General features: G+C 39.7%; 1 protein-coding gene across 10 annotated transcripts in view; it reads right to left on the bottom strand.

Moving 5' to 3' along the window:
- The window catches only part of ST3GAL3 (ST3 beta-galactoside alpha-2,3-sialyltransferase 3), a 180943-nt gene that overhangs the window by 111137 nt on the left and 45497 nt on the right, over positions 1-24309 (bottom strand). For 9 of the 10 annotated variants that reach the window (XM_040564840.1, XM_040564837.1, XM_040564845.1 and 6 more), the window contains one exon: positions 16348-16390. In XM_040564840.1, the coding sequence (XP_040420774.1) occupies positions 16348-16390 (43 nt within the window). Of the gene's footprint in view, positions 1-13456; positions 13542-16347; positions 16391-24309 lie in introns of all 10 variants that reach the window. The other variant, XM_040564846.1, reaches the window with a different exon arrangement.

Here is a 24309-nt window from a genome sequence, read left to right as displayed (position 1 = left end):
TTTCTTGGATATGATGAAGTTCATGAGCCAGACTGCCAGAGGCAGAAAAATTCTCGTAAGCCAATTGTAGCTGCCATCTCGCATCACTCAACATTTGTTCATCTCCTTTGTTCTAGCCACTTATTAAGCCAGCAGGCTACAGAAAACTCTAAGTGGGCACTCTATATTTTAAACCCATGTAGGGACGCGTTTTGTTTGATTTCTTCAGTTATATGTTGAGGCCACACTGTCATTGCCAACATGCTCGTAAGGATAACCCTATTTTAGCATACAAATCAAGGTTAAATGTTTAGAGTAAGGCTGCATACAGGTTTGCTGTCTACCATTCTGCTACCTCATAAAGCCATCCAAGCTGACATCATTTTAGATGTACAAACTTGTTTTGTGGTGTGTGTTGTTTTTTTTTTTTTTCCTCCGCAAGATTCATTGATCTCACAGAGATTGCTCTTCCATAAATTAGTCTGCAAAACATCTTGCATGAAGTGTCCCGTACTGCAAGGCTGATGCTGGAGGTGTGAGGTAGAGAACTACACATCAAACAAATCACAGTGTTTGTTAGTAGGTACACAGCTCTGTAACAAAACTAGTATTCAGAACTAAAATGTATGAGTAAGCACCTCTTTCATATTTGATGACGATGTACCTATTACACTGTGTACCTATTACACTGCTGCATCTGTTGCTACTTTTGTGATTACATTTCTTATTTCCCAATAGAAGAAATAGTATTACAAAGAGTACATTCTGCAAAAGAAGCCTCACAAATTAGCAAAACAGGGTGCACAGCATTCAAGAGCTTAAGCTCGATTCTTCTTTTATAATCCTGATTTCTGCTTGCAACAGATAGGTCAAGAACTATGCACCAAACCAAACTATGTTACCTTCTTAGTGCTTTACTAGCGAACAGCCTCACCTCACTAGCTCTGTTACTGTGCCTGGAATCAAAGGAGATCCTGATGACACAGGAATTATTGGGGTAAGCCATGCAGGGCTATCATGGCAGTTACGGAACCAAGGTGGAAATCTTCTCTACATCTTCAAAGTCCAAGCACATCAGTTCTGACTCCTGATTCCCACGCTGCTAGTTACAGCAAGAACATCAGTTAGGTGAAGGTGGTTAAAGAGCCAGGGGAGGTGGAAGAAAGGATGTAGTCAGATGACACCGTGGACCCTTACCTTTTGCTCAGACTTTGTGCAGGGGAAAGTAAAACAATAAGATACTACATTGCTCAAGAATGAATGAAGGAAACAATTCATAGTCAGTAACTGTACACATCTGCAATTTTTAAACAAGTGCCTGCATGAGGATGAAGTTAAAGGAAAGCAACTGGCTGATTTCCAGTAAAAAGAAACTGCACTCTTGCTTTTTTTTTTCCTCCTAACTTTTCTCCTATGAGACCAGTACACATCCTGAATTCCTCCTTAAGATTTTCTCTGCTTCTCTACACTGTTATGTAGCCATCAATCTTAACAAAATTTCACAATTTGGATAAGTTAAAAATCCAGCTGCTTTCAGAGGATTAGAAAAAGAAACAAGATTTTTCCTTTTGCATGAATTTGGCAGATGCGTGTCATCTTTTAATCTCAAACATGAAAGTGTCACCACGGTTAATTCCTTCATTATGCCTTGACCAGGGACAGCACGTCATCCTCATTGGACTGGAATGTAAGTTCATTTTAAATAGGAAGTATTAAAAACTCACTGTTTGGACCACTAAAAAAGAAGTGTGCAACTAAGCTCACATAATTGAATATTCAGAATCTAGTTTAGGAAACACATTTTGCCTCTTGGCCTTCTGCATGGATTTTAAATTGTGAACTGTAAAAACTGACAAAGTTCATTTATTTGAAGATCATCTTCTCTGAGGACTGGTTACACTTGCACACAAAACATATGTACTGGTACACTTCTGAAACAAGGAAAAGGAGTTCCTCAGAAACGTGCTAGCCCTTCACCTTGAGGTCTCTCTCTTTGGTCTGATATAACTTGAGTCTTATACCTTTAAAACAGCTCTACAAAGTGTACAGCATGATACCTGAAGAATGAATAGGAGACATCACGAGAACATGAGATGAAAGGCACACAGTGGTTAACATACTGGTTATTATGAAGTAATAGAAGTTGAATTGGCATAAAAAGGGCAGATCACTAGATCAAAGCAGTTAATGCTGAGACTCTCGTATCTACACTACACAAATTCAGGGCATTTTACTTCAGATCAGATTTCCAGACAGGTTCCCTGGGTAAGATACAACCATCCATCATGTACATGGCTCACTGTTGGCCAAAAGTATACTCGTGGACCCTTAAGTGGACCCTCCACACTAAATATTTGATAGGTATTTGGTAGACTCCTAGCATAAAGCTTTCAGTTTACTTTCCCCCAAAATCTGTTCAGAGCTACATTTCAGAACCAGCCTGCGAACACAATCAGCACGCACAGTAAGAGGCAAATATGGAATTTGCTTCAAAATTACGGGACTGCTCCAAACCAAGACACTAATGGATACATAGCCGGAGTGGCTGGGGCATGCAATTGTTTAGATTTTAATTAATATCAGTTACATATCTTTGAATGTTATTTATTTTATACATTGTTTACAGTCTCAGAAGTAGATAGCTTCCAAGTCTCAATATGCTTTTTCTGAGGCTTCTGAAGCAACAAATCCCATTTGAGGTGGAAAACCCCCAACGCAAAACCATAAACCAATCTTCGCTCTGCAACTGGCAAGGATTTTTATTAGACAGATGAGAAAGTAAGTGTCCCATCAATTCTCCCCTTCATTTTAGATTGCCAGCAAGTACTACCAGTTCACTTAAAGGTCAGGGAGGACACCTTTAGCAGGTATGGTGATGCAGCTCTTGCATCCTCCTTCCATTATTGCCACTGAGTCACTGGGGAAGAAAGGTCATGAATGATAAGAAGCAGGCTTAATACATCGATTCCCATGTACCAGTAACAGCAAGGGACAGAAAAAAAGTGTTTGCACATCTGCATTTTGTAAGTAGAGCCATGATCACCATGTTATCTTGACAGGTGGCATCTCCTTGAGAGCAAGACATTACAGAAAGAAGGTGAGCTGGAGAACCTTCCTCCTGCCACATCCAGCAGGAGTGCAGCTTGGTTTGGGAAACAGAGACAAATTTAAGGAGCTCTGACTGTAGCTGCCTTAGAAGTTTCCAAACTTTGGTTCAAAGGATTACATGGACGGATCATGTGACCCTTGCTGTTTTTCTAGTCCAGCTGAGGAAAAACTAAACAAACAAAAAAAAAGGAATGAGGAGATAGAAGAGGAAAAGCAGAATGCTTACACTGAAAGAGACAGGAAATGCATCTATCACACTATAGCCAGCTAAACAGATATAAATATTTTCAAATGTTACTTCAGTATGTAAGCAAGTTCTTCAAGGAGATTGTGTGACTGAATAGGAAGGGAGATGGCTCAAATCCCTCTTTCTAAAAAAGATATGATGCACGCTAAAAAAAATGTCCTGTTCTGTTTCTGTACCAAGAATTGTGGTTTCTCGTGAAATTAATTTCTTAACAGCAAAGATAATCAACGCATACATTTATTTATTTATTTGGACTATTCAAGAACACCAGCTGAAGAAGATTAGGTTACATTAAACTGGCTCAGGAAAACAAAGTTTTAAAGGCATTCCACCAAAATCCATGGCCCTCCTCCATAACCCTAAATGACGGCAAGACACAATGTCAATGTTATATTTGGGAAATACCCACTAGACAAAGGGACACTGAAAGCTAAAGACCACAAACAGAACTGGCAATGTTGTTCACCCTTTGTGACATGCCACCTTTACAAAAAAAAACACTGACGAGGTTTTCATCTCCTAAAAGGCACGAGGATCCTAATTCCTTGCTGAATTCCACTCCAGGTCTTTGACATACTAGGAAAAAAAAGACATTCCCATCCTGGAATTAGATCACTAGGCAAAAGAAGCAATCTCAGATTAGTCTCAACAGCGCTAAATACATAAACATCTTAAGAAATACAGCCATGATTTCTGTTTCAGAAAGGTCTGTATCATTGTACCATCTCTTATAGTTCAGAGCATACAGCAACTCAGCCTGGACCTCCACAATTAATAACCTTTTATCAACTCCTAAAAAAAAATCACTATGATCCTTGCAGGCACAGAATCAGAAATGGTCAAGCTAGAAAGGATTTATTTCAACCACTAAATAAAGAAACTAAACGGTGAGTTTATAAAACTGGAGTCTAAGGATGCAGGTAAAAATCCAAGAAAAGTCCATGGCACATTTTGTATGTGACCTCACGCTGTATACTCCTCAAAGAATTGAGTAATAATCCCTGATATTTCCTGATCTTCTGCTTTTTTTGTTTTGTTTTTTACAAATTGTAAAAGAGAAGAAAACAACTATATTCAAATAGACATATAATGAGTACAGAAAAAAGTTAATTTGAGGTTTTGTGTTTTTAAGGAAACATGGAAAGGAGAAAAATAGCTGAAATAGTTATATTACATTAAAAAGCATGAAATATGGCAATTGATTTGCCGAGAAGACAGCTGTTTACAAATAATATACAAAATAAAATTAAAAACAAAAGAGGAGTTTTGTTTTTTCAATTATTTATTAAACTTTGGACAAAAACTCATAAATTAAGGATGAAGTAACTTGCTGATAATTGACATTAATTCCTGGATGTATATTATTGGACTGCTTTCCATATCCAAAATGACGGTTTTCCATCCTCAGAAGACAGATGAATAAGTATCATCGTTCTGTTCTTACAGATAAGAGTCAAAGAAGATACACCAGAGCTTAGTCTCTTATCTGGAGACGGAGTGTGTTAGGACTCCCTTAGTCATGAAAACTCTCACAGCAAAGCAAAGGGATTCCTACATTATTTCTGAAATAACTGTTTGAAGAGTAGAGTCTCCATCTCCCCAAAGTCAGAAGTGATAATGCTTCCTAATATTAAAACACGCAATTTGCAAAACTTTAGAAAGTTAACTGATACAATCCTCCATTTAAATAACTCTCAAAAGTCATGGCTTGCACAATGGCCATAAAAAGTGAGCCAATTAAAAGTCTGATGGAAAATAGAACGCTCAAATATCACATCCACTTTTGTCCAAATGAAGGAATGTAAGAAGATGGATTGAAATGTCATAATTTTATTGCTGTAACCCTTGGTCTTCATCACCGCCCCTCATCTGTTACATCTACAAGCAGACAATGCTTTCTTTGGACCAGGAACAGTGGTTTTCTATTTGCAGTGTAATGAAACCAGCAGTGTAGGTCCAGGAAAGACCAACGAGTGCTAAAGGGATGGGAATTAATAACTCAACCCAATTAGAATCCAGGAATCCCCTGCCCAGAGTAGGAGTCAGTACCTCTGAAAACAAAAGATATATTCCCCCAAAGACTAGAGTTGAAAAAATGATTAACTAAAAATTCCTGAAGTATCACAGCTGAAATCACAGTTTTAAGTCTGTGGATGCTACAGTTTAGTAGACTTGAATGTCAAATTTCAGTGGTTAGCAGCTTTAACTGCCAAGTGAGAAAATCAGTTAAACTAAGGTTTTAATCACCAAATTTTACTTCTGAAAAATGTAGTTCATTTCATCCAAGATCACAAGCAGTCTACAGAATACTTGATTGCAGAGAAACTTACAGTGCTCAGCTAGGTTTGAAAGCGCATTGGCACAGCAGAATGGTCTGGAAAATGCCACAGTGATTATTTACTGCTTCCCATATTGTCAGAATTAGGGACATCAACCAAAATTAACCTAAAGATAGTAAAACACTGACAAAAGGAAGCCCTACTGTCACATAATGTGCATCTGATCAGTAGATTTCGTTATGCCAACACACTAGTGCAGCCAAAACAGAGCTGGGATCCAAAGCCACCAGCAAGGTCTGCCAACACCTCCACCTCTGGGGCAGCAACACCGAAGAGCAACATGAGAGCAAGGATCGCTTCACACTCGTGTTTTACCACCTCCCCGAACACTTCTGCCGAGCACTTTCTGCAACAAGACATGGGGCAGGTGAACCTTTGATCTGCCCACTTGTATTTTCCCCACAAAGGAAGTTCAGGATATTAGTCCTTTATGTTGCAGCAGCACATCTATTTCATAGGCAATTGGCAGAGGTCAAGCCTCAGGGGAATAAATCCCACTTGGAAGAATCTCTCTCAGCTTCTTGATAGTAAATCTTTAGCGAGAACAGTTCACAATATTCTCCCTCTTCATTTTCTCAGGTGACTCTGCAGGTTAAGGGTGACAAAGGTTGCCCTCTAAACTTTTCTTTGAATGATCTGGACAGCCTGAGATGGAATAACGAATCAATTCCTCTTAACCAAAGAAAAAGAAAGAACTTTCTTTCTCCCCTCTCCCAGGCTGGACTGAAATGGAGAGGGAAAAAGTTGGTCAGTGAATAAATTACTTTAGATGGCACGAACAGACGACCTCACAATTGGGGAATGTGGTTTAGCGGTAGTGTTACAAAATGCTGTACACAGTCATGAGGCCCTGAATTTTTTTTGCACTCCTCTTTTTGTAGTAAGAATTCAAAAAACGCTGTCTTCACTGACCTATATTAAAGACAGATGCCACGGATTTGAACTCACACCAAGTAATCTAATAGGTACCATGCTGAAGTCTTCAGAAGAGGAAAGCTACAAATTGCTGGGAAAATGTTTCCTCCAGAAACCTTGCTGGAAATACAGAAGGTAACGCTGACCTGGAGAAGCTGATACTGGCACTCAACGTGCCCTCATGTAACAAAATCCAACCTGCTTTAGGGTAAATAATTAAGAATAGCCAGTACTGTTAACAACGAGAAGCTGCAGAGCCACCCAGATGTAAACCTCTCCTCTGTACTCCATGCACTACTCTAATGAATGTTCTTCTGGTCAGACTATTTTTATTTTTTTTTAAACTTCAAAGAGCATCTGCTTGTCTGAAAAGGCAATCCAGCCAGCATCCCAACTGCCACATGTAACAGCAATGAGTCAGAGAACAGGATGAAGTCTGTCTCAGAAGGAACTGCGCGCAGCCTGGTTAATCTGACCTCCCCTCTTCTTGTATCACCCTTGCCTTTACTGAGCATCAGTCCTAGAGGAATCGGCTGGTCAGGGCTCTCCAAAAAAGTATACGCCCAAGTGCTTTTCCAAGACGTTTGGTGTACCGGTTAAGGCAAGCTTCAAGGCTGAGCACTGAAATAGGTTTCACTTTCCAGTGGAACAGGTCCTCTCCTCTCTTTGTTAACTCAAACAGGCAACACTTCACAAATTCACAAAAGCCTGAGTTCCGTGATAATAAAACACAGCTTTGAATCCTGTATGGATCGGAGTATCCAAATGCATTCAATATGCATATCATAAACATTTTGTTTCTTGGCTTTTCAGTTTGTCCTCCATCAACCAGCTGGAACAGATCGCATGGCAGACAAGAAAGAAAGAAAGAGCCCCTACACATTCTGGCAGTTTTCTGCCTCTCCCTTTGTGGTCCTGATTCTCCCTGCTGAGAACAGACCTGGGGCTGTCAGCAGCAGTGTTTGTGCCTGAGCTCATTTCTGCCGTGAGCTGAGGAAGAATCCCACGTGCTTCTGTGTAACGTGAGAGGACAAAGCATGCCATAGAAGTTAACGTTTGGGTTTCCCAAAAGCAACTAGAGAAAATCTCATCTGAGCTTCACAATCCAACTCAAATATCCGTAACATTAAAAGGATCCTACAGCAACAACAGCTCACGACTCCCGCCCTGATGTGGCGCATCAAACACGGTTGTGAGTAACCTTCCTGCTGCAAGGTAGCTTTCAACATGTCTGGTTCAGTGCCTTGAGCACCACACAACATCAACTCCCCCACCAGCCCTTGTCAGGGTCAGGGTCCTTCAGGGTACTTCTCCAGCACTGATTTGTCAAGGATGCTAGCAGCAACGTCATGCTTCCCAAAGAAAGAGCATATTCTAAGTTGATCAACATGATCCGAACTTACTCTGGTCCTAGGTCCTTCAAACCTTGAAGAACTTTAAACAGCAAAATAAAGAGATTTTTACTAAGCAAGACAGTGTCATGTTTCTGTAAGACTGGAAACAGAACAAATAATGCACCTTTGGCTTGTATTTAATGGTGTTTCATCAGCCTCTCTTACCTAGAGTTCTTCGAGCCTATGCTCCTTGTTTCACAGCACAGCACTCAATACCTGCCTCTCTTCTCCTGCTATGCAATTCTTCTCTAGCACAGCAACAGAGCTTCCTGAGTTCTTTCAGCATAAATGAAATGTTATTTTACCTAACATATTATAACCACGGCTGTTAAAAGTATGTCTTAGCTTTGCTGTCCTCCACCAGCATGCAAGAAATCTGTATGAGTTCATTCCACCAAACTCTTCCTTGCCTTGATATATATATATATATTCTTATACACACACATATATACACACGCACTATATATATTCTTAACGTTTATTTCTGGCATTTTTAGCACATAAACACAGCACGGCCTTGACATATCTGGTCACATTACAGCAATGCAGAAGACAAATACAGAGGCAGATTGAGTAAAGTAAGCTGTCTCTTCCCATACACCCCATTCATAAAACCTCCTCGCTGCCACTTACACAAAAAGATAAATAAAGAGCTGACAACTAAACTGTGTCTAGATACCACAGCACGAGTGTTTTTCTGAGTAAGAGACATGCTTCAGAGGCAGGCTCGATAAACACTGTAATGTTCCCTTGATGGAATACATTCAATTCTTCAGGGAGGGCATACGAGGATTCCTTAAAGTATTTCCATGGGCAAACAAAAGGGAAGTAGAGCTCTTCGGGGGTGGAACAGTGCTGGCCTGCAAGAAGGGATTGTGTTAAGCCCCGCATACGCAGGAGAGATGATGCTTGGTGGTCACGTACATGACTGAGGGGTTTCCAACAGAGGCAACTCCTGCATCAGTTTAATGATAAGCCCACAACTGCTTTGATTCAGGACAGGCAGCAACAAAACACCTGTTTTTCACATTGTTCCTTAAGACCAGTATCAAGAATACAGCGATGAATGCCAATGTTTTAGCATAGATCCATATCAAACGCCACGATACCACAGAACATCTAGTCCTTGCAATAAACTGCATAACCAATTAGAATTTGAATGAGACGTTCCCTTAATGGCCTCAACACAGCATTTCTAACCTCTTAAACTGAAGTTCTGGGAATGATCTATGCTTAGATAGCCCAATCCATCACAGTGACATGCATTTATTCAATTTCCATAACATATTCAGGGATCAGGAAGGTCTTAGGAGGAGAATATTCAGTAACCATAAATTTAAAAATAGTTCACCAGGGCAGAAGCTAGCCAAAAGTAATTTCTTTAGTTGGCCTAATCTCTGACTTTTAGAAGAGTTTTCTGAAGGTAGAATATGAAGCGTGGCTTTTTGCATTCTCTTATCCCAAGATGATAAAGGAACACGAAGGCTCCCAGTAATTTATGTGCTTATAGGAAGTTTCTGAATTGGGTTTTGCTACTAAAGTTAGTTTACCCTTCTGGGAGGGCAACAACTCAAAAAAATGCTTGCTCAAACAACAGTAAACAGAAATTTTTTAAGTTAGTAGCTGTAATCACATTCACCCTGAAAAACAAATTACGTTCAGTTAGGCTAATGCTACTGCATTGACAAATACAAACAAAAGCGTTCCGCCTTATAGATATGGAAGGAAAAAGAGAACAGAGCCTTTTCTTCGTAGGCTTCCAGTTTTTATAACAACCAGTCTGTCTTATAAAAGAAGATGTACAAACCCAGTCCCAAGATGAATGTATCAAGAAAGAAACCAAACTCATGCATGCTGACACCTTCATAGATGCTCACCTGAAGAACAAACCCATCTAACACAAAAATGCACGCTAGTTTGAACTACAAGCATTTCAATTTATTTACTGGTGGAAATCCATACTGGCTATTGTTATTGTGCTCAGAATCAAAAAAACGGGCTGAAAAGCTTACAGTCTCATCCCTTTTTGCATTTAAAATATATCAACTTTCGACCAGTAGTATGGAGTTCCCCTAGCATTTGAAGATTTATTAGTCATCCCTAGCTTTCCAGAAAGTCCTCAGCTACTATTTAAAAATTAGAAGAACGTTGCCCAGACATAACAATTCCAAAGAACACGCACTTGCTTGAATTGTTGTTGCTGAGAAAAGCATATTTTTTCATCCAAACAGAACAAGACCCCCTGCATTCACTGTTCTACCTTTTCTATAAACACACTAACATTGTTTTCACTTATCCTGTAGGTAAAACTGGTTTTCCAGGAACATTTTTCTTTCTTTCTTATGAAACTGAACTTAGTGGGGCAAACAGCATAAAACTGCTTTAAACAATGCCCAGCCATTCATATTTTTTGCTTTACATTCTTTTCCCACATAGTTTGATTCATAATTACTTCCAGCTTCAGGAAACTGACCCTTTTAAAAGCACCAAACTTAATTTTTTATCTTTGTTTGCATACAACAAATCAAGGAATGATTCAGTTATATCTAATTATCCAGAAATTCTGACTTCTACAATCTTTATTTTCTTCATCTCCTGATGTTGTGTCTAACACAAGAATCCCAAAGTTAGATAAAAGACTCGCATTAGGAACCTTTATGAGAATTCCAAAATACCAAAATTGGGAAAAAATATGAAAAGAGCTAGGAAGAACAAAACAAAGAACTGGGATAGCAACTGCATCCCAACCACACGTGGGAGGTTTAATGAGATGAACAACAAACAGCCCAATACCTGAAGCACTGTGAATAGCTAGGATTCATTTTTAAATACCTGAAGTGCTCAAACAATAAGTGCAGATTGGAAGAGATTAAGTAGAAGGACGTGAATTAAAAGTCAAAGGAAAAATCCAAAATGAAGAAGAAACAAATAATTGAGTGTCAGGAACATACCAATGATATAAAGTATGTCAAGCCTTGAAATAACCTTTCAGAAAAAGCGACATCGAGACGTGCACTCTCACTCCTGCCTAGGCAGGACGGGACATCCCTGTGACTTCTCACTTTACTCTTCCTCCCACCCAGTGCTGTAGAAATACAGAAAGACAAGTGGGAAGGGGAACAGGGCACAAAGAAACCCCCCAGCAGCAGGCACAAGGAAAGCCCAGCATTCCAACACGTTGATTGCTTATTTTTACAGTGCTTAATGGCAAAGTACCACACATAGACACACACGTAGCTTCAAAGCAACCTCCTACTCCAGAAACAAAACGAGGGGAAGGGGCTCCATTTCAGTTCTTCATTATTAAAGCTCTGAAGGAAAGAAATTTCAACAAACAGAAGTAATCCAATCTGTGTTTCCCTAGCCCAAAACTCCCTCCATTTTTACAGTCTTTTCAAAGACTAGATCAAGTTTCGTTTGAGCTTGCAGGGTGAAGGTTATTATCTTTGGCTTTCCATTTATTTTATTTATTTATTTATTTTTACAAAGACTCATTTTGTTGTCCTTTATTTTTAAAGCGAACCTTGAAATTATAACAAGAACTCAAAAATCTCTGTTGCATCTCCCGCATTTATAATATTGGAAAAACATGTAAATAGATGTAATAACATGTAACAAGATACCTAGCAAAGCACAGAGCACACTGGAAAAAATATTCCTTATTTTAATTATCTAGAAGAATTATATAAAATGTATACCATATCTTGTATAAACACAGTATATTAATTATGTTCGTTTTACGTTATTGTGGTCAACCATAATGATGTCTCAGTCATTTTTTCTGATTGAAAGAAGTAGTAATTTTCTTGCCTGTGATTCTACCTATTAAAAAAATGAACTTTCTCTCTCAAATTAACACATTATTATACCATTGTCTTATTAAGTGAAGAATTTTACTTCCAGCAGTTCCAAATGCTGGCAGAAAGCTCAAGCACATCTCCTAACAGTTGCAAGACTTTATCAGGGAGTTGCTCTTCCCCAGACAAAGTCAAACCCTGTGACACCTCCTCCATCATTCATCAGCTACCATGAAGGTTTAGAGCTGACTGGCAGCAGGTGAAGAGAACAGCCAGATAAAAGCCTGCCTTGGGTGATGGCTGTTGTTTAGAAGCATAATGTCATCGATCCAGCAGCTAAAGTATCTTCCAAATAGCTTTTGAAGGATGAGTTTGAATTGAGGACACAAGTAGCAGTTTGACCAGACATCAGCTTCCATCTCACATGTCGTAAAACGGCAGGCAGGCAAGGTAAGGAAAGCAAGTACAGAAGCGTAAGGGAGACAATGCAAGGGACCCACCCCAAGTCACACTGGCTGTTACTAAAAAGGAGCTTTTCACGTGTACAAGGCAAGCAAATCTTCACTTCTAACGTGTAACTCCAAGTAATCATTATGGTAACTAAACCGAGCACAAAGTAGTAACTGACAAACTAAAAAGGACCACACAACATTAAGCTGGGCCTCGCTAAATATGCATTAAGACACACTCTATAATTAACTACATGACCATACGCTGATCCTTGTGCAGAACTCTCCTTTCACTCCATGCAAATAGAGATTCTGCTCTGAGAATGACTCAATCTGTAGTGAATGAGACTCATTTCTAGGACCTGGCCAGCCTCAAAGAATTACTACAATATAAATATTTAATAGTAATAAAAGCACGCAACCCTTTTGCCAAGCACAGACGTTAGAAAGCAACTGCAAATCTTGGTGGCACCTAGTAATCCGCTGGCTGAGTCACTAACATGACTGATGGCCTTAAGTTGTTCAGGAACTATTCACCCCTAAAAGGATTAAGACCTATGAATTGTATCGTATTTTTTGTATAAATATACTTTTCTACATAACCAGTGAATGTTGGATTTTATTCTTAAAGCTTTAAAAGTTGTACATATCTCTGCTGCTTGGGAAGCCACTTTACCTGGGAGAAACTGATGCAACCAGCCTGTTTACAGACTTTGGGCATATCTTGTTTTGGTATTCTAACTTTGGTAATTATATTATGGTTGGTACAAACATAACTAAAAGATAAATTGCTTTTGGAACAGATCTTTTTCAGTAAGCTAGTCCTGAGGAGATTCAGGTCTTGTTTTGACTATGAAAAACAGCTAATTCAGTAACTTTACTGCCTGCAGATGTCCTCAGCTTTCTATTCACCCTGTAGCTCATTAACAGTCCCTATATCTGGGTACCATCTTCATTTTTAGAAGCTAAAGGAGCTTCCAGAGAAGAGCTAGCCTAAGCACAGGCAGCAGAAAGCAAGTGTCTTCTGTCTTGACTTTCTGACAAGCTCAGAGCAACAACACCTGTGCAGTACCTTAAAAACTTTCCATCCCCTTCCAGGTGAGAATTCTGGCCATTGCAGTCTCCTTAATGCCATAGCAAGGAATGCATCAGCCATAAAATTCCCACAGAGAACACACGTGTATTTCTGACATTTTCTTTCCAAAGAGAACAAATGCAGCTTCCTTACCACTTCCATGAACTCAAAGAGAGCCAGTGAATAGAATCGTTACATTGCTGTAACCACAACAAAATAAGTAACATGCCTTGGGTACCTACAAGGTAGAGGATGATAAAGTAGTAAACAAAAAAAGGAAAGATGCAAAGGCAAACGGATACATTTCTATTAATTCCTGCTAAATACTCTGTACAATGTAATTTAAAATTCATGTCAGAGCACTTAAGTTTTATTGCAACTATGCCTTTGTAGAAAGTGTTACTCCTCCACGCCATTAGTTTAAATGATATTAAGTAACACAGCCAGCAACAGATTTTGAACAAATGAAAGATTAAAGATTAAAAAAAGAGAAAACTAATTGTTGCCCCAAGTGCTTCATGTCACACAACGTTCTCACACGCTGTCAATTAAGTGCACTCTATAAAGTTATGATCTATGGCAAAATTCCACCAGGACGATTATATCAAAACAGACATAATTAAATTATTTCTGCCAAAAAAGTCATCAGCACAGAACTTATTATCCCTCTTAACTCTCTGAGCAAGTATTTTTTTTAAACCAGAAAGTCCTTCTGCAATACTAACATCTTGATAAAGAGTTGCAGAAGCACTAGACATTTTTAACCATTAAATTCCACTGAATTCACAGAAAGTACTTAAAAAACACATTTGGTATCCTGACCACATGGTGAACTTGTGGAACAGCAGCAAATTCCTTTAGGCTTCATCTTCCAACACCCATTTTTCTTTCAACATTTATTTCGTATGTTTTATGGGATTTTCAGCTTTTCTCTAGCTCTCTTGCTATTGAAAAAAACAGAATAATAATTCAGGCTGGAAGGCAACTCTGCAAGTCTGCAGGTCCACCTCAAAGCAGGGCTACCTTTACTTTCAAAGAGGAAAAATAAACAAACAAGGGAAAAAAACAGAACCAAGGAAGGACTATTACAGTTAAAAAAACAAACAAAAAAACACAAAAGCCAGCCACGTGATTTCACCTACCGATATACTTGCTTTCTTTGCACCTTAACCTAACCTCATTGTATTTATTTTAACCATGCTGATTTTTATTTTTTCATGCTTTTCCAGAAGCTAAACTTATGGCTGGTCTACTTTCAAAGCAAACACGCATTTTTATAGTGCTATATAAATATCTTTTGACTAGTCAACAAGTGTTTTTTTATTAAAGATAATGGAGAATTTTTATCAAGAGGAATTTTACATAGAAATGTTTAGGGCTTTGGAAGCCCTCCAGCAGGTAAAAACTTCACAGGCTGTGTCTCAGAGAGGTGTAACCCAAACAGGTAAGTCAGCAAATAAGAGAAAAAAGAATGTAACACAGGTATGAAATGAAGGAAGGTTCAATGGAGACTTGCTAAAAGCAACAAACAAAAGGACAGTGAGCACAGAAGGAAGGATAGGAAGAACAAGACTGAAGCAGTGGTTTAGACAGGCTGGCATCCGAAGCTGCTATGCCAAAAGTGCACAGCCAGTGAGCTACATTTTCAATACATCAGTCATGACAAAAATTAAATAAATTTAAAAAAATAAATTAGACTACTAAAAAACATGAAATTATTTTTCTCTTCACTAGCACCAAGATGTTCATTCAGAAATTACCTACCTGCTTCACAATTTTGGACTAATCTCTCCGCTTTAGCATCTGTGTATTAACTGAAGATAATATATCATCTCATCCACAGCGCTGTAAGGCTCTCTAAATCACAAGGATGTCCCAATACAGAAAATTTAATATAGAAATGGGAACTGCAAAGCCACCATGGGTATGCAACAAATAAAGCACAGAACGTTACATAACCAAAAAGAAACCCTATCCTTGATTCATGGAATAAATTATGTCATACTTCTTGCACACTGAATGAGATACAGACCCTTTACAAAATCAGTATTCCTTTTTTTTTCCCCCCATATGTTTTTCTACAGCACTATCCCGCCTGATACGCTCACCTACAGTAATTTATATACTCACCTGCTTCTGTAAAAGCAGCTCCTACCTAGAGATCTTCTCACTTACTGCGAACAACAGTCTCCAGCACAGTTGTAAGGCTTTTATTTCATTATGGATGTTCACAAGCTGTTCAGCAAGTCTAAACTCAAAACCTTAACGTTACACCCAATGAGTACATTGAAGCCTCTTAAAACACTGATTTATTTTTTTTAATTAACGTGATGCATTGGATGGGGGATGCATCCTCAAGTCACTCAAAGCTACTGGATTGCTTCAATGTCTTTTTAAGTAGTAGAAACAGAAGGTTTTTAGTAGTCTTTTTGCTCCTAATACCAAAGTTTCCCCTAGGCTGTTGACCTCAGAAACAGAGTCACTAGTGACCCCTAGTGTTACAAAGTTCAGTCTCAATTTGACCAATTATGGCAAAAAGTGTGATGAATATCCATTCTCCATTGGCACTTTGTTGTTCTTCTGACATAGAAAATGGTCACAGCTCCCATCTCGTACTGAGGTTCTTTCCACTCCAGTTTACAAAGACAGTAGTATCCATTCTTAAAGAGAAAAGTGGAAGTAAAACTTCTAAACCTCCCAGTAAATTGCAGATTGACATTCCTTCTGCTTTCAAATGTTTAATGCATTTCTCCTCATTTGGAAGACGGATAACTAGGATGCGACATCTAGAGCAGACTGACAAGCATGGCGTCAGGTGGACATTTATAGCCTCTTGATCAGTCATTAAGGAATTAAAGACAGTGAACCACAATCCAAGCCAGTCAGTAAAGCCTAGTGTAAAGCAACTGCTAGGTTACTGCAGGACTTGACCGTCCCAGGTAGGAGTATACAGTTAGTGAGCCAACTGCCCAAGTGACATAAAAATCGCTTGCAATACAAATTTGTAACTACAGGAACAAAGAAGAGTCCTACAGTTTACTTACAATTTCGAGTCCAGGTTCAGGAGAAAGCCCAGTTTGTCGTATTCTGGAAAACAAAAGAAAGGGACACAATATCATAAAAACTGCAAGCATCTCCTCTGCAAAAGGCACCAAAACCATAACGTCGCAGAAGGGCAATAATTATTTCTAACTGAAAATAGCATAAAAAATATTTCTAACTGAAAATTATAATTTCCAGTTGCTAGCAGCTGTTATCATAGATTATTGTTACTTAAAGGTATTCCCAAACTATCATTTCTGAATGTCCAGTAAATACTAAAGCATGTGGGCCATGATTAACTTAGAAGTAGAATTAACTGAGATACTTTTGTAATCAAAAAAGCAAAGCAATGCCCATAATCTGTAAAACAAACAATCCTCCTAGGTCCTGATGTGGTAGAGCTTTCAAGTTTTTCTCAATTCTTTGTCTATTCCAACCCACAACTTCATAATCTAGCAGCCCTTTATACCGAGTCACTCGGGGGCAAAATGCTTCAAGTTCAGGTGATGCTGTTCAACAGGAAACTGCAAAGCCACAGTGTCAGAGACTCAAACAAAAAATTTAGAGATAAGAGTGAAAACTTAGTTCCTGTAAGTACCATATGAAGGAAGCTTCGCATTCAGCATCTTTGAATACATTGTCTTGTAAATCTAACACTTGAAACAAAAAAAAAAAGAAAACTTAGAATTCACATAAGACACACAAGAAAAACTAACAGGTGTAGTGTCCTGCTTGCATTGGGTTATGCTCAGGGGCCTAACTCACACTGAGAAACCCACTGGGTCTCTCTACGATAGGAGAACAAACAATGCAAACACAAAAGTAAAGGATAATCCATCACGAGCTCAACTACCAGCATGTATTAAAAAAAACAACACAATCAATAAGCAAAAGATTTCTCATAGTCTTTTAGAAAGAGCGCAGTGGAAATGAAGTTTGCCTTCCTCACAAAACGCCACTAGAGTTTCTGCTGCAGAATTTTACACAAGATCACAAACAAGCTCCTCACACCATCACTTACCAATGGAACAGGAAAGCCTAAATATGTACCTGAGATAAAATGACTGCACCAGGCAGGTCAGTACAAACTTTGCCACTGGTTTTATATCCATTAAGATTTCACTCCTGAGTCAAGGGAAGAATCGCTTTTCACGTAACTGATCTAACAGAAGCTGAAGGAGGCGTGCACGAGATCTTGGCATGCACTGTCAGTTCTCTGCCAGCACCCAGCATGCCACCCCCTGTCCCGTCCCTCCCCACTGCACGCGGTGTTAGAAGCACACCCATACATCATCCCTCCTCCACCCCCTGCCTACTGAAAGCTGCGCTGCCCCTGTGTGCCCCTGCTCTCCTCCTGACTTCCACAAGAAGTTATCTCCTGTCCACCCTTATTCCCTCTACATGTAAGACCATGCAGAGAGAGGTCTGGGAAAAATCATGCTTTCAATTTTTATTAACCCTTCCTCCTTCCAAAAACATCCATGCTGAGCAAATGGCAACATAGATTTATTTATTTTACAGCACCTACAGCCAGTGACCAACCTGCTGTCATCCTTGCCCCGCTCCAGCTAACATTCCATCCTTCCCAACAGGAAATACAACAAGAGGAAACGCAATAAGAGATGCATCACCTCATAACCAGCACAACATCCTGGGTTTCTACTAACTCAGCTTTTTAGGAGCCTTGCAATCAAAGCACCAGAAAACACAGGTGTACTGAACACTACGGGCCACAGATGACAAACCTCCATTACAATGTTTCGTAAGATTTACCTTCTGTTTGTCACAGGCTCTTCACCTTTCCTAGGTTTGAAGTTTTTACTTGTGGTGTTCGGTAATGATTACTAGCAGAGATAGAAAGCAATCTTGTAAAAGGTATCTCATCTCTCCTGGAAAAGTCACTTTCCAAAATAAAGTAGGATGTAAATCGTCCTTTCAGGCTGTAACATCGAAGCCAGAAGCATCTATGTCCCCTCCTCTCACTGCCTGGTGAATTGTGCAAATTAGGGCAGGCAGAGAAACGCTGCCGTCACCACAGCCACCTCACTCATGGGGACTTCTGGAAGTCACGGCATCCCTACTGGCTGCAAAAGGAGCCTCCATCTCATGCTGCTCCTCCCAGAAAGACACTAAGAGCTTCAAGATTATGGATTCAAAATTGGCTTCCTTTTTAGCATAAATCAGTCATTACAGACTTCCAGTGTCGTTTAGCTCTCTCACTAGGAGCACCAGGGACAAAAGTCACTGCAGCGCATGGTGGTGCAGCCCACGTGCTGGCTGGAAGCGGTCCGGAATCGCAAGAGACAGATAAAAACCTAAATAACTGGAGAAAGCCAAAACGCACATAGCACAGCTGCAGGAAAAGGCAATTCTTGTCTGGGGCTACACATTCAGTTTAAAACACAATAAAACACAGACCTACTAAACCGAAGTACAACTGGGTCTAACACACAGCGCGGTCAGGGTGTGATGACCACAGGGGATGCACTGAGCTGATCACGCAGCTCGCTGTTAGGGGAAGGGGGCAACCCCACTCCTACCCTTCCCTCCCATGAAAATACAGGCTACAGGAGCCTTACCGCTTGTGCCACCTCCTGCCACCTTCATTTAAAGCCTTGCTCACTATGTTAACCAGCTGACACGCACCAATATTCCTCCTCTTTTTCATGCAGTGGGATAAAGAATCAAAGAGGAAAGAAAAAAAAGCTGCTGTAATATCTCCTGACCCACACTAGTTTTGGGCAAGCCACAGAGATGTTCTTGGCTATAATGAACCCAAAAGCTGCCTGTGTTTGTGGCATGGTCATTTCGCTTTTGACTTCACCATGCTTGGCAGGGTTTCATACTGCTCCGAGAAATGGCATTTCCCACCAGTCTCCAGACAAGGCATTTATGCAGCTGTGCTGGCTGGAATTAAAAAAAATAAAATGAATAAATGGAATAAGGAACTCACTTTGCCTCCACTAGAAGAACACCATGGAACAATCTGAACAAGACTTCACCTTCTCAGCCCACGAGGCTGATCTGATAAGGGATAAAAGCAACAGTAACAAGGAGGAGATCTAAGGACCACTTTGTCATTTGTGCTAGGAAGCTACAGATCTCAGCTGGCAAAGTGGTACGGCGCTATACAGAGGCACAGAAATGAATGAGCACTGGAAATAAGTTTCACCATATGCCCATAAAATCAAGAGGTCTCCTTAGGTCAGAAATGCATGTCTCCATTTCCAGGAAGATCAGCATTGAATAACAATTTAATAACCGACAACAGTTTCATAACAAAGCATGTAATGATGGTTATGTGAACAGAAGTACAGCCAAGCATAGCAATTTCTATAAATGATGCAAACCCTGTGCCAAATTCAATGCTGGCATTAACATGGAAATTTCTCCCAAGCATCCAAGAGAAATCCGTCTAACAGGCAGCAAGTGAGAAATGCATTGTCAAATGTCTAGAAACTCCATACAGACCACCCAAAAAGCCATAAGGCACAGTGCACAACATCAATCAAGTTTTCAATCTGCATTTTACATCTGTAACCATGTAGCTATATGCAAGCAAAATGTGCAAAATTTTTCCCTTATGCTTCAAATCTGAAATCAATAAGACAAGAATTGACTTGGCACGCTGGTTTTATCCTTCCAGACCACTGTAAATGACTGCACCGTGACTTAAGTTCTATTCCTTTAGCATCTACCTATTTAAAGCGCAGTACAAATAACTTTGCCAACAAAACTGGAATATTAATTTAAACTTTTGAAAAAGATGGGCCACACGCAGCCCTCGTTCTCTCTGCATTTAACCCGTAATGCAAATACAGGAGGGAAGGCAGAAAGTTCAGTTGCAGCTGTTTTATGCAAAACGTTTGTGTTTGTCAAAGAAAAGTGGTGTGATACTCGGGGGAGAGAAGTCTTATCAAGAACGGCTCAGACCACCCCGATACATTTCATTCTGTCCGGTGCAGTTGGGTCTCAGCGGAACTAGGGCCTCAAACCAAACTAAGCCTTGGTCACTGTCCACATTTGGGTTCTTCATCTGTAGCAAAGGCCAGGTAAAACGACTTACCCTGCAATGAAAAAGGGTCAAACGCCCCGCATTTACCTTGGACGAAGTAAAGACATATGGACAGCTACAAAAGTTCAGCTGATGTAAAGCGATTCTGCTGGAACTCACAAAACAAGAAGGAATTGATGAAAAAAGTCATATGCAATGGATCAACCGAAACGGAAGGAGGAAAGGTTTTCTTCCAGGGTTAAAAAATACCGCTCAGGATTACTGAGCGAGGATGCGAGTACTAGACAAACAAGCACATAATGTTGCACCCTTTCCTTAGGATTTTCCGCTTTAACCTCTTCAATGATGGAATTTACTGAAGAAAGCATTAATTTTTAGACTATTTAAATAGCTAGAAAAGAAAAAAAAAAAGATTGTAAGGCCAAGTTCAGCAGGGGCAGAACTGAGGCCCCCTGGGCTCCTCAGCCCTGTCCGTGCATAGACTATGTGCCCGCCCCCTAAAGCCTGTGTCCATTTTTCCTCACTCCCATTTACTCTTCTGCACACAAGTTTAACAGCCTTTTTCTGCAGGTTGCCTAAGTGACACCAGGAAGAACCTTTAGTCTAAGACAAACCCCACCCTTGGTGATTTTCCCTGCACTGTAAAAATGCACAGAACCAATATCAGTGAAGAAAACTTCTTAACCCTTGCAACCCAGTGGTAGAAGCACGCATCACCAATCATATGCATAAAGAATGATTTTTCAGTGACTAATAATGTAGCCTCAGTTAAGCTTTCCTTTCCTGTGGTGAGCAAAGGAACTTCCCTGACAATACTAATCCTATGTGGAAGCACAAGGTTTAGAGAACCAGGACCAAAACAAGAAATACAGAGAATATTTTGTTAACAACTAATACAATACTTTTAAGATGCTGTGATTTTTTTGTTGATATTGAAAAGACTAATAGCTTATTTCTTTTTTGGAAAATATAAATTTGAAACATGATCCCACCTTCCAGCGTAGATTTCAGCCCAAATGGTTAAAATCAGATGACGTTCTAAGCATCAAAAAAAAAAAAGGAACTGTAGAGCAGTTCCCAACAACAGCAGGAAAACTTGGTATTTGATAACCTTTAAAACTGTTCATAGGCTGTGCAAACTGATCTAAGGATACCAAATCTGCTCTATATTTATTTTGTAAGTACTGCACCTGATAAAGAATGGCCATATTTGGCAGAAATAGGTACTCCAAGCACCATCAGCACAAGTGAAATTCAAACCTGAGAGTTCAAAGCAGGGAAAGAGGGAAATCTGTCTCCAGTCACAAATCCCCACGTACCCTGGTGACACCTAACCTCATGATGATACTTCTTATTTTCTCACATTTAATAGCAAAAGGAAGTAGTTTCCAGCTCTATACCTTCATCTTTTTTTCCACCCTGTAATTCCTGATTAGGGCCCCAAAGACATCTGGACCAGCTTTACAGCCTGAGGAAAGCAATACACCAGAGGGGTCTCCTTCACTAGGCACTGCAACTACATTATTCATCCCCCAGGCACAAGAAGAACAAATAAGCAAACGCTTGCTGATAGTGCTGTATGGATCATCCATCAGAAGGGTCTTTTGCCTGCTTACCTTACCTCCAAAACAGGTATAATAAAGGAAAAAAAAAAAAAGGTAATTCCAGCATAGTACATTTTGAAAGGCTCTGCTACCTTAACATTGAATTTATTTCTAAAATAATTGTCAGGAATTATGCAACTCTAGCAACCTCCAAGGACAGAAAACCAATGGACTGCTTTAAGCCAATTCCGTGAAAGACTCCAGTTGGAAGATGAAAAATTTCCTCCTATGAACTATGTATGCCCTTTTTCTCTTCCTAGGGAGTCATCTGTTTAAAAGCCAGACTGCAACCTTTACTAAATAAACAGTTGTATCATTTACTGCCATGTATTCATGTGGCTAATGGAGTTAATGCTGCCCTACTGAATCATCTGAGATATTCCTCATTTTAGATACTGCGTCGTATTTCCTAATAAAAGTCAAGAACAATACTAACAAAACAGTAATCTATGTTGGCTTTTACTGACCTACAGGATGTACTGACTTGACGCAAAGATGCCACATGATAGAGAGAAATCCCATTAAAATACTTGCATTTCAAGGTATTCTTTAGACTACTGCTTGGCATGCGCACCTCAACTCATTCGCAGCTGTATTTGCAATTGGAGGAATAGAGCATAAACGAGAAGACAACAGATGACGACACTGAACACACTGGCAGAGCCATGTATGGACTATTCAACTAATACGTGACAGTTCTTGGCAAAGACTTAAGCAGCTCCCACAGTCTACAACTCAAAGCAGTAAAGAATGAAGTAGATCTTCATTAATCGGAAATGAAATGGGAAAAGCTTTTTGCCAAATAAAGCCACTAAAACCAACAGCAGAAAAATCTTTCCTATTTATTCTCTACTTCACATGAACACAGAAAAATACAGCATAATAAGCCCACCTCCCCTTTCCCATCACCGCCATGTAGCATTAAGAGTGATAGTCTGAAATGCTATGTGGAAAAAAACAGACAAAGCAACACACACTAGTACCATATCAACTCCAAAGGTAAATTAAAATTGTTTTCCCTCAATCCAAGACCATCCACCAGAGCCTCATAAATTCTATTATTTAACATATTTATCTAAGTTAATTGCCATTAAACTTAGAAACCAAAGCGAGCAGATTGAAGGATATTTCTGGAACAGTTCAACAGGGTTTGCAATTGCAGCCACCTGTGCTACCAGATTCTCATGGGGAAAGCCAAAGAACAGCAAGTTATCTGCAACTCACCAATGTTTCTCTCTCATGCTAGAAATCTGTCACTGTTCTGCCAACTTAATACCTGACAATTTCAGTTGTGTTCCTATTCTGGCCTCCATCCATGCCACTCGCTATCCAAAATGCAGGAGATCCAGAATAGTCACCAAATTCACTCTGGTGTTGTACTTAGGACAGAATCAGGGCTCTTCTCCTTCCCAACATGGTTATCTGAGCATCTTCAACAGCTGAAGGAAACAGTTTCTTTTGTAGTTCCATCAGCTTCTCCCATCAAAAAGGTTAAGGGCTTTAGCAGAAAGAATTACCAGCAGCAAACACCTAAATAAGCATAGATTTAAACTCACAGCTGATTACTGTACTGTTATTCCAAATTCAACATCTGGAGGCATAGTCTTGCATGTGGGCTTTTACAAGCACACGCGCTGCAGTAGATAGGCTATTCTAAATTAAATTTTAAAAGCCCCGTCTTCCTTACCTAAGTCAAGCCAAACTTTTGATAAGGGCCAAGAATGAAATTTAGAAGAAGAACAGCAACAAGAACAACAAGCAAGTTAAACTACTCTAAGCAGTTTGACCAAGACCTTGCTAACATTTGGTTGCTTGAAAAGAGGCGTTGCAATTACAGGCTGAAGACTCAGTAGCTCTCAAGACTGCTATACAACAGGTATTTGCCAGTACTGCAACCAAACACATCTAGTAACAGTGCAAACCTACAGTCATTAGGTTTTTCTAGCAAGTGCATGAGCAGATGGGAAAGTTACACCTTCAATGCACTTTTCTCCTAATGAGGCTTAGCGAAGACAAATTTTACTTGTTTGCTCTCAGACACAGAAGGTAGAAAAAGTCTTAAAAACAGTGAGGGTATAAATCTGACTTCCAAGGTCCGATGTCTGATTTGCCAGCAACAAAGTAGAACAAAACAACTGGGGCCTGGGGAAAGAGCATTTGTTCTTTACTGCAAGCAGATGAAATCTAGGTCTACTCAAACAGCCTCTGTCCTGCTGAATGTTTCCAAGTTCAGGGCAGGAAACCATCCTTCCTGAAACAGTTTTGGCTGAAACACTGGCCTAGACATCGTATCAGGCACTTATCTCTGCTGCTCAAACTTTATCTTTCACGGGAAGGGGCAATCT

The sequence above is a fragment of the Cygnus olor genome, chromosome 8 (assembly GCF_009769625.2).
Source record: "Cygnus olor isolate bCygOlo1 chromosome 8, bCygOlo1.pri.v2, whole genome shotgun sequence".
Lineage (NCBI taxonomy): Eukaryota > Metazoa > Chordata > Aves > Anseriformes > Anatidae > Cygnus > Cygnus olor.
This window is presented reverse-complemented; position numbering and strand designations above follow the sequence as displayed.